The sequence below is a fragment of the Danio rerio genome, chromosome 5, assembly GCF_052040795.2.
Source record: "Danio rerio strain M-AB ecotype USA chromosome 5, GRCz13ab, whole genome shotgun sequence".
Classification (NCBI taxonomy): Eukaryota; Metazoa; Chordata; class Actinopteri; order Cypriniformes; family Danionidae; genus Danio; species Danio rerio.
The window spans coordinates 2,162,501-2,177,549 of NC_141025.1; the positions used below are offsets into that span (position 1 = coordinate 2,162,501).

At 38.1% G+C, this 15,049-nt stretch overlaps 2 protein-coding genes across 14 annotated transcripts in view; both read left to right on the forward strand.

Annotated features, from left to right (window-relative positions):
- dnm1a (dynamin 1a) overlaps positions 1-15,049 on the forward strand; it is a 582,590-nt gene that overhangs the window by 512,203 nt on the left and 55,338 nt on the right. The window lies entirely within an intron of this gene.
- Positions 1-15,049, forward strand: part of cita (citron rho-interacting serine/threonine kinase a) — a 231,861-nt gene that overhangs the window by 123,179 nt on the left and 93,633 nt on the right. For all 12 annotated transcript variants that reach the window (XM_087253077.1, XM_087253078.1, XM_087253081.1 and 9 more), the window contains exons 14-16: positions 5,200-5,370; positions 6,953-7,006; positions 10,957-11,010. In XM_087253077.1, coding sequence (XP_087109203.1) covers positions 5,200-5,370; positions 6,953-7,006; positions 10,957-11,010 — 279 coding nt within the window. The remainder of the gene's footprint in view (positions 1-5,199; positions 5,371-6,952; positions 7,007-10,956; positions 11,011-15,049) is intronic.

Consider the following 15,049-nt stretch of genomic DNA (forward strand, 5'->3'; position numbering starts at 1 on the left):
GAGTCACCGGGCAGACAGAAGCCCAGCCCATCACGTGAATCTGCGTCTGTTCTATTGTGAATTTAACGCACCAATGAAGCAGATTGAAGCGAGTAAACTCAAATGTTCACGCTGCAATTTAAGCCTGGTTCACACTACAGGATTTTAAACATCGGCAGATCGCTGTGCCGTTCACACTACATGACCTGACTTTGTGTCTTTTAATCTCTGTGGTGTTCACACTACGCAACACTCTGTGAATGATCCACAAGAGGGGGGTCACACACTACATGATCTGACAACAACTCATTCTCCATCAGCTCATTCAAGCTACCAAACCACAGCCAATGAAAATTTGAGGGAGGAGTCGTCAGAAAAAGCTGAACACTATTTGCTGCTTGTGTGCTGATTACATCACTGACAGCGTTTCAAGCTTTGGAGGAAGCATTTAAAAACATCGTCAATCAGCTGATTTATCAGCGCATTAATCACTCATCTGCAAGGTTCCAGTGGATAGATACACAGAGAGTTTTTAATTTTTGTAATTTTATAACTCTTTGAAATAAAACTAACATATTTATAACACCCTGCCGTTTTCTAACTATCAGTGTATTTCTTTCTGACATTGTTATTTTTTTTTATTACAAAACAGTAAAGAACTGAGCATTTCTGCCTTAAATTACCATATTGGTCAAAATGACTGCATATGTAAAATTAAATATGTGTGCATTTTCTTGCCTGGCAACTTCCTGCTAACATAAACAAAACTTTCTGATGGCAAAAACATCAATTTACTTTAGATATCTTTCAAAACAGCATATTCTGTGCAGTGAAATAGCTCCTGTTTGAAAGTGAGAATGAAAGCGAGGCCAAGACCGTTGCATGTTCTAGTATCTGAACTACATATTTATAGGCTGTATTAGCAAAAAAGATGATATTTTTAGGGTAATGGTGTCATTAAATATGATGCCAGACATTCAAAGCTTAATTTTAATATCTCAATAATAGCTTTGAATGTAAATATGTTGTGACAATATGGCGTTTTATATGAGAACGGTCAGAATGAGCAGTATGATAATTCTAATAGTTACAGAATTCTAGTTCCGCTGTTAATATATCCTACTCCCATGTCTGTGCTAACGCAGAATGAAGCGAGTGCACCGATGCCCATTCTGACCAATCACAGATGTTTCTGCTGAGCTCCTGAACACACATTCATTCAGCTCATGCTGATCTGCTCTCTCATTGGCTGCAGCTCGTCACTACATCTGACCACACGTGGGGTTGAGTCGGCCGACTGCTCTGGAATATTTAGCATGCTGAATGTTGGATTTCCGTCTGCGAGGTGTCGGCGACGCGTCAGCGAGCCTCGTTGATGCGTTGTTCAGTAGTTCACACATAAAGAGCGGCGAGCGCCGAGCACCCGCAGATTTCTTCCCGATCACAGCCCGATCTGTCGGCGAGCTCGTTAACTTCCAAATCGGGCTCAAATCAGGCTTAAAATCCTCTAGTGTGAACTAGGCATTATGCGCAAATAGCGCGATTTATCCGCACGTTTCGTGTTTGGTGTGAACACAGCATAATAACTAGCAGGTACATTTTGTGCTAGCTGAAGTCTGTTAATAGGGGATTCTGGGTTATACAAAACGGTTTCAATAATTCAAACTAGCTAGTGTACATTAAAACTGCAATGCAAAAAAAAAAGTATGCATAAATGTTCTTTAGTCTCATTGTTTAATATCTTAAAGTCTGCTCTGATGCAGTGCTGCTGCGGTGTGATATTTCAGGATGCATAATTCTCTGAAGTCTGTCATTTAATAGTGACATTTTCCATTAAGAGTCACTTAGAGCGGCTTTAAATGACAGACTTGATGAAGGCCATTCAGACCGCGATTGTGGATCACAGCCTGTCTGAACAAACATCTAGAACACAGTCCTGTCATTTGGCAGCTGCTACATCATTTATCTGTGAAATGTTCTCTTCTACTAAGTGAAACTAAGGCTGTGTTTGCACTGCGGCTCTTGATGGCCATTTCTGATTTTATGACTATATTAAAAAAGAATTCGACCTGCTCACATCTGTTCTTGAAGGAGCACTACACTTTTATTGGAAATGCACTACCTGACAGAGGTCTTGTAAAAACACCAAATAATAACTTGACTGTCATGCAGTGCTTGTGAAAAAGGGCGGGATTAAACATGATGATTAGACATTTTAAAAAGCGAGCGATTGCTCCATATTATTAAATTCCTGTCCAGAGAGGTCATGTTCTGCTCCTCGATTGGTCTCAAGCAGTCAAGTGATGCGATTTCGCAAGTCGGAGTGCATAAAGCTTGAACTTTCTAATGCAGTGAACTGCGAAACTTGATGCACGAGCTTGCGTTTCCGGTCTGACGCATTCGCGTGCGTATGAATGGAAGTCTATGGGGAGAAGAGTCCAGTGTGACGGCAGCTTGAGAAAGTGTTTTGTTATTCTTAAATGACGTAAAGAGTCTGAATATGTCTAGTCTGTTGGTCTCAGACCTCTAAACTCAGCACAATTAACCTTGTAGGACCCGCCGGCTTCACAGAGAATCTCAGCCAGTCATCGTTCACATTATATTTCAGTGCTCGTTTGATTCTCTAATGCGTCTGACTCTCAGAAACCCTTATTAACCTGTCAGCAGGTCAATCCACAGAAGATCTTTGCACAACACACACAACAAGCACTATTATCATTGCCTGAAACTGTTAGAACACACTTTATTCAAGTGAAGCCAATTCGAATGTAAAGATTAGACCAACCACATTGAAATATTTAAAGGAAAATACAAAACACATGTATGGTTGGACGTAAACAGGGTTATTATTATCTAAAAACTGTTTAAACACATATTAATTGAGTTAAATCAAATGAAATATGAAGATTACATCAAGCATGTTTGGAATATTAAAACAGAAACACAGAACACATGTATTGTTGGACGTAAACAGGGTAATTATTATCTAAAAACTGTTTAAAATGCATATTAATTGAGTTAAATCAAGTTTATATGGTCCTGCAAAATCTGGAAAGGTTATGGATTTTTGGCAAGGCATTTCCAGGCCTGGAAAGGCTTTGGAAAAATAAATAAACTCGGAAAAGTCATGAAAATTGGTTTAAAACGTATCTGTTTGCTTGAATATATCTGAGATGATAAGATTGGGTACGTTTCAAATACAATTGCCATGTCTGTCCCATCAGGTGAATTTCTCTGTGTAGGGCAAAAAGCAACTTGCAGTTTCAGCTTCACCTCTCACTTGCATTCATTGTAATTCAAGATACATTTGAGTGTCATGTCCAGAAACAATCTCTTACTGCAATAAGTCTTGTGAAGCCAACATTTCTAAAAATGATCTCACAAGATATTTTCTAAAGACTATTTTACAGATATAAAACAAACAAACGATATGGATTGTCACATTTATTTTGATTTGCTGTAATAAATTTGAACATGCATTTTTTCTTATTTACCACATGTACGTAGACATTACATAAAACTTTAGGTCATGAATATTTACCTGACGGTTTTGGAAAAGTCACGGAATTGTAGATGTAAAACCCCTGGATCTAAAAACTGTTTAAAACGCATATTAATTGAGTTAAATCAAATGAAATATTAAGATTACATCAAGCATGTTTGGAATAATAAAAATAGATAGAAACTGCATGTATTTTTGGACATAAACAGGCTAATTATTATCTAAAAACTGTTTAAAACGCATATTAATTGAGTTAAATCAAATGAAATATTAAGATTACATCAAGCATGTTTGGAATATTAAAAATAGATAGAAACTGCATGTATTTTTGGACGTAAACAGGCTAATTATTATCTAAAAACTGTTTAAAACGCATATTAATTAAGTTAAATCAAATGAAGTATTAAGATTACATCAAGCATGTTTGGAATATTAAAAATAGATAGTAAATGCATGTATTTTTGGACGTAAACAGGCTAATTATTATCTAAAAACTGTTAAAACGCATATTAATTGAGTTAAATCAAATGAAGTATTAAGATTACATTAAGCATGTTTGGAATATTAAAAATAGATAGAAAATGCATGTATTTTTGGACGTAAACAGGCTAATTATTATCTAAAAACTGTTAAAACACATTAATTGAGTTAAATCAAATGAAGTATTAAGATTACATTAAGCATGTTTGGAATATTAAAAATAGATAGAAAATGCGTGTATTTTTGGACGTAAACAGGCTAATTATTATCTAAAAACTGTTAAAACACATATTAATTGAGTAAATTAAATGTTATTGCCAAGTGTGCGTCACACACACAAGGAATTTGTTTTAGCTACTGAAGCTTCCAGTGTACATAAAGTGACAACACGAAATAAAAATGAGAAAAAAGATGATAAACATTAAACAGAGATGCAGTTAGTCAAGAAATCTGGATGTTGAGTTGTATGTACAGATTTGTTATAAATATACAGGTTAAGTTGCTGTGTACAAATGCGAATGGAGAAAGTATTGCATTGTATATTGATATAAGGTGCTGTGTAAAAGTGCGTATGAGAAAGTATGGCGCATGTTTAATGCACCGTAGGGGAATATTTAACTGTTCATGAGGTAGATGGCCTGAGGAAAGAAACTTTTCCTGTGTCTGGCTGTTTTTGTTCTTGGTGCTCTGAAGCGCCGACCAGAAGGTAACACTTCGAACAGGTGGTGTGCTGGGTGCGAGGCGTCCAGAGTGATTTTGCAAGCCCTTTTACTCACTCTGGAAGAGTACAGTTCTTGAAGTGTAGGAAGGGTAGTGCCAGTGATTCGTTCAGCAGTCGGGACTATTCACTGTAGTCTACAGAGGTGGGTTTTGGCAGCTGAGCCGAACCAGTCGGTGATTGAAGTGCAGAGGAATGATTGAATGACAGCTGAGTAGAACTGCACGAGCAGCTCCTTTGGCAGGTTAAACTTCCTCAGCTGATGAAAGATCATATCCATATCATATCCATCACATGAAGAAGGATATATAAAGGAAGGGGAGCGAGAAAGAGGAAAGAAACAGCAACAGAAACTATTTCCTTTATACAAATGACAGAAATCAATGATTCTTGAGGTCAAACCGAGGCTTTGACCAGCGACCGTCTTGCTGTGAGGCCACAGTGCGACAACACTGAGCCACCGTGCTGCCATAGTTAATATTATTGCTATCGTAATTAATTGTTGTTGTTCTGTGTTCAGGAGTATCACGCTCAGCTGGAGGAGATGCAGGTGACCATCCGGCAGCTGGAGGAGGATCTGTCGGCCGCTCGCCGGCGCAGTGACCTGTACGAGACGGAGCTGCGAGAGTCCCGGCAGACCAGCGAAGAGCTCAAGAGGAAAGCAGCCGAGTACCAACAGAGGATCCAGAAGGTGTGTGTCAGAAATAATGCTCTGACATAAAGTCAATATGTCCACATATGTTTATAATTATGCATTATAGAGAACTTATAAAGTTTAGGGGCTCTATTTTGACGGTCCATGCGCAGAGCGCAAAACGCAGGGCGCAAACGCTTTCAGGGTGTGTCAGAACGTGTTTTTGCTAATTTACGGATGGGAAATCTGCTTTGCAGCGTGGCGCATGGTCTAAAAGGGTTGAGTTTATTTTTTTAATGAGTTATAGGTGTGTTTTGAGAATAAACCAATCAGAGTCTCATCTCCCATTCCCTTTGAGTCAGTTGCATTGCGCCAAAAGCGCATTCGCTATTTACAGGACGCAAAGTAAGTCTAAGTGGAAAAACTGAGCATTTCACAAGCAAACAGTTCACAGTGTTTTAACAGAAAACTGTTAAACAGAGCATCTACTGCGTGAGAATGAGAGATAATGGATCACTTTCACTTTCGCTCTTGATAGGGAAACCTTTACACACAGACATCAATTAGCCTATAAATAATTAATTTAGTTTGTTAAGCGCAAATATTTGTTTTTAAAACCATTTCTAAATTCAGTTCTAATTTCCAGCAAACGAATAAATGAACAATAATAATGAAGTGTGGTCAAAATACTGAGTTATTTCCAGATACACCTGCCATGCCCCATATGGTCTAAAACCTGACAGGTGGGCAAATCTAAGCTTGTTTTTAATGAAACAAATATAAATATGGATATAATAAATAATACTGCTAATAATAATAACATTATACAAAAGCAAATTGTTATGAATGAACTGAAAAAGCCTCCCGAGATGAAGAAGACATGAAAGCAGTGATTTTTCATATTTATGTAGGCTAGAAAATAATATGTTTTGTAATATTTTAATCCTTTATATTTATATTCTATATCTATTCTTATTATATCCTATATATATCCTTAATATTTAAATTTTTTCATGTGTAAAGATATTTGCCTATTGCTCTCTTGTGTGTATTAAGCAGTGTGTAAGCGAGGTGCAACTCTGCGCTGGAGTTTAGACCGGGTTTGTTTTGGTCTAATGAAAAAATCTATTATAGTTTCTCAAAATAGCAACGCGCCAGCGGTCCGCCTCAGAACGCCTTCCTTTTTAGACCAGAACACCTATGGGCGCAAATGAGCGCTAATGCATTTGCTATTTAAACAGCGTAGCGCAACGCCTCAAAACCACTCTTGCGCCAAGCTGAAACTACCAAAAGACTATTGCGCCACACTGCGCCGGGTGTATGATAGAGCCCTAAGAAATTATAATGTGTAACTAAGGCCATATTTATACATGTTTATATTATGATAATTGTTTTGCTGAGATTCCTTGAATTTAAGTAATATACTCAGAAATTGCTGGTTTATTCATCTAATTGATTCATTCATCATTAATTCTTCTGATCTTCCAGACTGATACAGTATATTTTACACTAGTTGACCCTGAATATGTCAATACTTATTTATTGATTGCTGCTAAATGTCTTTATAAAGAGCAGTAAAATGTGAAATGACCTTTGTAAGGCATTGTTGTTAATTCTGATGTGTTGTGTTTGTGTTCAGGCGAAGGAGCAGGGCAAAGCTGAGGTGGAGGAGCTGCTTTCCAAACTAGAGAAGGTACAATTTAGTGCTGCACAATTTATGTTACAAGATTATCATTATTGCGATAATAGTATATGCAGTAAACGTATCGCAGACATGTGTGATGAATTACATTTATTTTATGCATTGTTTTATTTATCTAAATTTGTTGCTATTTTCAGACCAGCGCAACAGTAATTTACCCGTTTTGCGTCACATTGTTTAAATAGCAAATCCATTTGTGCCACTCTGTGGACTCATGGGTGTGCTGGTGTATAAAAGAGGTGTGTTGAGAGTGTTGCTATTCTGAGGAACTAAAATAGACCAACAGAACCATTGACCAGCTAAAAGCTGCTCTAGAGTCTAGCAGAGTGTGTTAGTTATGCAGCGATGCAGGTCTAAACGCTTACACACTGCTGAATACACACAGGATGATCAGCAACACACAAATATCTTTACAGATGAAACAATAAAGGATTCAAATGATCCAGAAATGATGATTTTCTACATCAGTATAAACACCACTGCCTCCATGCCTTCTTCACCTCTGGGGGCTTTTTCAGTTTATTCATGACCATCTGCATCTGTATAATGTTATTATTATTATCATCAGTATTATTGATTATATGCAGATTTATATTTGTTTTAATAAACACAGGTGTAGATTTGTCCAGCTGTGGGGTTTTGGAGACGTCTGCATCAGCATATGTGGATAAGAACAGGACGTGTGTTTGGATGTAACTCAGTTTTCTGACCACACTTCAGTATTATTGTTCATATATTCCTTTGCTTGAGATTAGAGCTGAATTTAGAAATAGTTTAGACACAAAACTTTGTGTTTAACAAGCAAAGTTCATATGTGGGCTAATGGATGTGTTCAGTGGAGTGAGTTTCCACCGTTTCCTCAAGTAAAGGATTTAAATTAAAGAGAAAGTAAAGAGGCTGAATGGAGGAGGCTCGTTCTTTATCCTCATGCTGCAGATGCTCTGTTTAACTGTTTTCTCTCTAGTGAAGCATTCAGTTTTTACAATTACAAAGTCCGACATGTATATAGCAAATGCACCATGGAGCGACGCAACTGACTCTTAAAGGGAATGAGAGACGAGACTCTGATTGGTTTAAAGCAGGTTATGCTCAAAACACACCCAGAACTCATTAGCAGAATAAGCACAACCCTGTTAGACCATGCGCCGGGCGCAGAGCGCATTTATTTACACCTTTAATGCTTTAGACTTTGTGCCTAGATCGTTACGATAGAGTGCTGAATGTTTGCGCCTCGACATAGTGTTTTAGTCAGAAAACGTATACTTGTTTAATTTAATATCTTTAAAATAAATAAATGATTTAAAACAGATTAAAAAGTGGCATCTTTCTAGGAAAATGTTAAATGTTAGAAGAAATATATTTATCACAACAATACGACATCACAATAATTACAAAAACATTCATTCATTCCTTTTCTCGTCAGCTTAGTCCCTTTATTAATCTGGGGTCGCCACAGCGGAATGAACCGCCAACTTATCCAGCAAGTTTTTACGCAGAGGATGCCCTTCCAGCCGCAACCCATCACTGGGAAAATTACAAAAACAATATCACATATTTTCCCAGTATTGTGCAGGCCTGGTACGAGTCCTGAAACACACGATGACTGAAATTGATTTAAAAATCTGTTTGTGTCCCTATAGATTAATAATTGAGCAGGCCCTGGAGAGCAAAGTCTCAATAATTTATCCATCATGGTCAGAAAAGTGTCACGAAACTGAAACTGTTCTCTGGGACTGACGGGACGTCCCTCTGGACTCTTTAATCTGTAACTCAGAGCTCAAATACTGTATATTCAATGAGGCCGTGGCTCCATCATCATACAGGTGATGAATCATTATTGCTATTGAACCAGCACAGCTCACAGGGGGATGCAAACTTGCACAATATCATTCAAGTTTGGGAACTCAAGACGTCACAAATCAGAAAGCAATAGTCTTTCAAGCCATCACAGAGACTTATGTTGAGTTGATACTCTTTATTGAGACAGAGTGTGTCTGTGATTGTATGTGAGAGTGTGTTTGCGTGCGCGTGTGTCTGTCAATCGTCCTCAATGACACTCGCTGTGCTCTTCATCCACTGAAATGTAGTCAAGTATGTTGAGGACTCTCTGCATGAATAAATGTTTTCATAAATGTGTTAAGCTCATCTGCTGTAACCACACACTCGAGAGCATGTTTTACTCATACTTTGCATTGCTAAACACACAGCGCGTGCTTTTAAAGCAACTGTTTGTTAAAATACTCTTTACTCATTACACTTTAGGCTAGTTTAATGCATCGCTGTTTAAATACCAGTGAAAGCAAGTCTGTTATTTTAGATTCTGAAACCGATTTTGGTCCTTGATTCTGGTTGGTTGAGCTGCATTTACATTTACATTTAGTCATTTAGCAGATGCTTTTATCCAAAGCGACTTACAAATGAGGACAAGGAAGCAATTTACACAACTATAAGAGCAACAATGAATAAGTGCTGTAGGCGAGTTTCAGGTGTGTAAAGTGTAAGAAGCAAAACATTAGTAATAATAATTTTTTTTTTTTTTGGTAATACAGTTAGCGGTGGAGCCAGAGAGGCAATTGCAGATTAGGAAGGAAAGTGGAGACTAAATAGTTGAGTTTTTAGTGGTTTCTTGAAGACAGCGAGTGACTCTGCTGTTCTGATGCAGTTAGGGAGTTCATTCCACCAACTGGGCGGATTGAATGCGAGAGTTCGGGAAAGTGATGTGTTCCCTCTTTGGGATGGAACCACGAGGCGACGTTCATTCACAGAACGCAAGTTTCTGGAGAGCAGTGTTACAATTGGAGGACAAAGGGGAAAGAGAACAAGCCTAGAACACCATCCCAACTGTGAAGTAAGGGGGCGACAGCATCATGTTGTGGGGCTGTTTTGCTGCAGGAGGGACTGGTCCACTTCACAGCATAGATGGCATCATGAAGAAAGAGAAATATGGAGAAATACTGAAGCAACATCTTAACACATCAGCCAGGACATTACAACTTGGCCACAAATGGGTCTTCCAAACAGACCATGAGCCTAAGCACACTGCCAAATGAGTTCAAATGTGTTTTAAGGACAACACAGGGAATGTTTTGGAGTGGCCATCACAAAGCCCTGATCTCAATCCTATAGAAAATTTGTGGTCAGAGTTGAAAAAGCTTGTGCGATCAAGACAGCCTACAAATCTGACTCCGTTACAGCAATTCTGTCTGGAGGAATGGGCCGAAATTCCTGCAAACTGTTTTGAGCAGCTTGTGGAAGGAGACTGACTAGAAATTAATAAAAAATTCTCAACAAAAAAAAATAAATCTCTCATTATTCTGGCATTTAGCAAATGTAAATGATTTGGGTAATCCTAATGGACCTAAAATAGTAAACGTTTAGTATGATTTACCATCAGACCTTTAAAAAATTCATGTTCCTTTTTAGAGCGTATGGAAACTTCTGCTTTTAACTGTATGTTATAAAAAAGTAAAAACTGCTGTGGTCTATAATAATTGCCCCCTTATGATTTTTCCCCAGATTGCCTACAGAACAAATCACTGTTGACCAATGACTTCCCTAATTACTTTAATTAACCTAGTTACACCTTTAAATTGCACATTGTCAAAAGCAGTATCTCACAATGACAACTAGTCAAATTTTATGTACTGTAATCATGACAAAGATGAAATATAACAACTTATTATTCCATATCTGCTCCACGTTGAGCCTGAAAGCATCTTTCAGCTGTAATAAATTGAATGTAGGTGATGGTTTCTTGGTGTTTGCTGCTTTATTTGCTGCACTGTGGTCATCTTTATACTCGTCTCTCTGTTCTGCTGCTCGCCGTCACTGATTTCACCTGCGCTGACATTTTAATTTCCTCTAATTACACACTCGTCTGCTGTGATCGTGACTGCGTGTGAAATTAGACTAACATCCTGAGTGTTGTGTGTGTATTTCAGACAAATGCTGAGCAGCAGCTGAAGATCCAGGAGCTGCAGGACAAACTCTCAAAGGTACCGAATGTCTGCTAATTTAAGTGAAGTTTATTCGTAAACTAATTTCGAGAGGATCACGTGCTTATGATTGACACGGCTGGCCCCAAGTCAAGCTAATGTATGAATAACCAAACACCTTACCTTAAGTCATCTTCGTCTTGAAGAATCCCCCCTTCCACCCCTTCTCCTCCTCTTTGTCCACAGGGCGGCACGGCGGCCCAATGGCTAACACTGCGGCCTCACAGCAAAATGCCTCCGGTTCGGGCATCTACCCAAACGGACAGCATTTTCGTGTGGAGTTCATGTTCTCCCCGTGCTTGCGTGGGTTTTCCCCGGGTCCTTCGGTTTCCTCCCACACTCCCAAAAACATGACACTTAAGTAAATTGACTAAACCAAATAAGCACCAAATTTGATTAAATTCCTTCAGCAACGCATTACCTTAGCAACCCTCACGCAGCAGGAGGGGGGGTGGGGGGGTTCTCGAGATCTACCCGAGCTCAAACTCCCCTCTCGCCCTGCAACAGGAGGGAGCCCCAGGCTTGAGGCTCTCATGAGCTCGGGGCTCTCTCCCGGGACAGCATGCCAAACTAGCTTATTACCAATCATCAGCTAAGTGTGAACTCTTAAAAGTAAATGTGTTGTCAACTATTCAAGAGTTCCACCAATGTGAGATCGAGCCTTTCTCACCATCAAACATATTCTATCACAATGTGAAATTAAAGATATCTAGACAACATTTCTGTACTCCCAGCACTTTGATTTTTGTTTTAAAAAAATATCCCAAGGAAGAATTTTAAAGAGGCGGTCCACTATGATATCATATGTTAAACTTTAGTTGATGTGTAATGTAGCTGTGTCAATATAAACAGAAGCTAGAGGCTATGGTCTTTAGCCTCCTTGGTAGAGCAACAGACTTCCATGCGGAAGGTCATCGGTTCGATACCAGCTCAGAGCAGGTTGGGTGACGTAGGACTTGCGGGGTTACACATACACCCTGCGGAGCAAAGGGGCGTGGCCAAAGGCGCTGTAATATTATAGCAGAGAAAGCTAAAATGGCGTCCAAACGCTAATATTTCCACAGAGCTTCTTCTTTTTCTGTATTTGGGCTTCCAAAGGACACAACATAAAGATAAAAGTGCTTCGAATTTAATCTAATTGTGTTCCTCAGAATTATTAAAAAGATATAGCTCTAGCATTTGACAAAGGATAGCTTCCAGAATCTCTCCCAGTTCAGTGCTGGATTCGGCTAAAAACTTCTCAAAGGAGCTGCTCCAACCGTAATAGCAGAAGCTGTGGACTGTGAGCCACAACCTGTGAGTGTTTTTGTAGTGTTAATGGTATGTTGTAGCGAGCACGTAAACAACAGGAAATGCTGTTTGGCACCACTAGCAATTTAGCTACAAGTTCATATTTATCCATGTAAACAGCCACAATTTTCAGCAGCGCTGCAGTGTTTCCATATGCGGATGCTTTCCCTGCAATATACATCTCAAATGATATGAATATGAACGTTTCATATTGCTTACACATGCATATAACCACAATAAATGTAAAATACACTTGTCAGGTTTTATTTTAGAGAGCAGGCGTATGGGTTCTTCATTTTCTGTCTGATTCAGGTTTAAACTGCTGCGGCTAACAGCTACTCTGACTGACAGTGTTTACACAGCAGAGGCAAAGTGCGTGCTGGTGAATGATTGCAGCCAATCCACAGCACATTATGTTAGCTGGCCAATCAGAGCCTCTTGCAGGTGGGCTTTCAGAGGAACTAGGAAATGTGACAGTGATGTTCATGTTATCTGAGTAGCTGTATTTAATTAAAGATATATGAACAAATATCCTGATTTTCCACAAGTGAATGAGCACACATTGCTTTGCGTCTTATAAACACAACCAAGCCTTACAAATACACTCTGGAGCACCTTTTTAAGTTGTTTATCAAAGATTTAACAGAGAACCATATGTAGTGTTTTTATGCTCATTTTTGTAAATTGTGTTTGTTTATTTAGTATCATCTCTTATTGAAAGATTAAGTTGTTAATGTGTAGTTAATGTATGTTTTTTTTATTATTATATTTATGAAATATGAGCCATAAGATGCTGATGCCAATATAAACAATCAACAAACAAAAGCGAACACTTTTTATTTGAATCTGTCTGTAAATAAAATGCACAATTATATGAGTTGGAGTGATTTTACTGTGGTAGAAAGACTAGCATTACCACGTGAGCTCTGTAATCCTGTTGCATGCAAACATAGGAGATTAAAAACACTAAAGTTTAATCTCTCGCTTTGAGAAGAATTGTGACCCTCAGAGGATCTAGAGGTCTCAGATTGAGTGTCTGTTGTGTGTGCAGTGTAGGCATGGGCCACTAAGTTTCTGATGTTATGATAACCTTGGATGAACATATCACTGTATTGTGATCACTGCTCTAAAATATGCTCTTTTAAAATGTCTGGGTAAAAAATTAAAATAAATAAAAACTCCAGGGTAGGGATGATCATTTCGGTTAATTCTGCTAACCGACAACCGCCACTCGTTAATCGGTTATTAACGGTTAACTGGTCAGATTACTATTAAATTATTATGACATTTTTTAAAACAAATTGACGTGTCTATTCTGTCTCTGACACATTAAATATTGCATTTCAAAATACTGATTTATTTTAACATGCTAGCATATTAATAACAGAACATAACAGAGCATCTTCACGCATCTTCAGTGTTTTCAACGGCGTAGAAAAACAGAATAAAGTAAATAAAAGGAATAAAATAAATAATCCTGCTCTAAATTATTTTACACTTAAATAATTCATTTAGAGAGCAAAACGAAAACACTGACAAAAACCTTTTTAAGAACCGCCATAGGCTGTTTTTTTTCCAATTATATGTTTTTTTTTCTTCCGTCAAATAAAAATAGCAGACTTGTTTAAATTGCTTAACGGAAAATCTGCATTTATTTAATGCCCCGCTGTTATTAAATCACAAAACCTTTTTACATTTTTAATAGAAATCATTATTTTAAAGATTATATATTTCCTCTCTCTCGCGGTCCAAGTGTGCGCGCTGCGTGATGAAAAGACAATGACGACGTGCGCATATGTTAACCTTTTGTGAACAGTTTAGTTGTTGTTTAAATATGATATTGCATTAATTTGCATACATGCTTTATAAGCTGTGAAATGCAAGCTAAAGCCTTTTTGTTGTGTTTATGGCGCAGATCCAGGAGGCGATCAGCGCTGGTTTGGCATCAACTTGTCTGTATCAAACAGCAATATTCTTCTTCCATTTTGCTTCTTTGTCAAATATGTCTGTAAGCACGTGTGGTCATATGTTATCGTCCCGCGAGTTAACAAATATGTCTGATCACAGCAAACATGATTTTCCATTTCAAAAACGTGAGGCGGTGCGCTACTTTTGACAAGGAAAAAAGACGCTGTTCTCTTTTTTTTGTCACTATGAAAGGACTGAATCAGCTGGGTATTGATTGTTAGTGTTGCTGTCTATGTTGTCACTATAGTAATATTTAATAATATTGCGATATTCAAGATTTGTAAATGCATACAGCTCTGGATAACGTGAAACAGCGAGCACTAGTCTCTCCTACATCTTTAAAAGTTCTCTGTAGGTGTCTTGATAACACAAACTGCTGCTCTGGGGTGAGCCGCGTGCAATACAATTGCGGCTTTTAGTAAACCATTCTAAAGATTCCCCTCAACAGAAAAGCGCATTCAATCGGCCCCTTATGCAGCCAAACTAAAAATATATCAAATAATATTTTTAATCGTTTAACTGATAGCATTAATTGGTTACAAACACACCCTTTCGGTTAATGGTTAATCCATTATTTTGAGCATCCCTACTCCAGGGATTCTGCAGGGTCTTAAAATGTCTTAAATCTTGAAAACTAAAATGTAGGCCCTAAAAAGTGTTAAATCTACTGAAATATTGTGTTGTAGGTCTTAAATCTTTTTTTTTTTTAAATGGGTGTTATTTTGCTTTTGTTCATGTATTGCTAAATATCTGGCCAAAACCCATGCAGTCACTAACAATA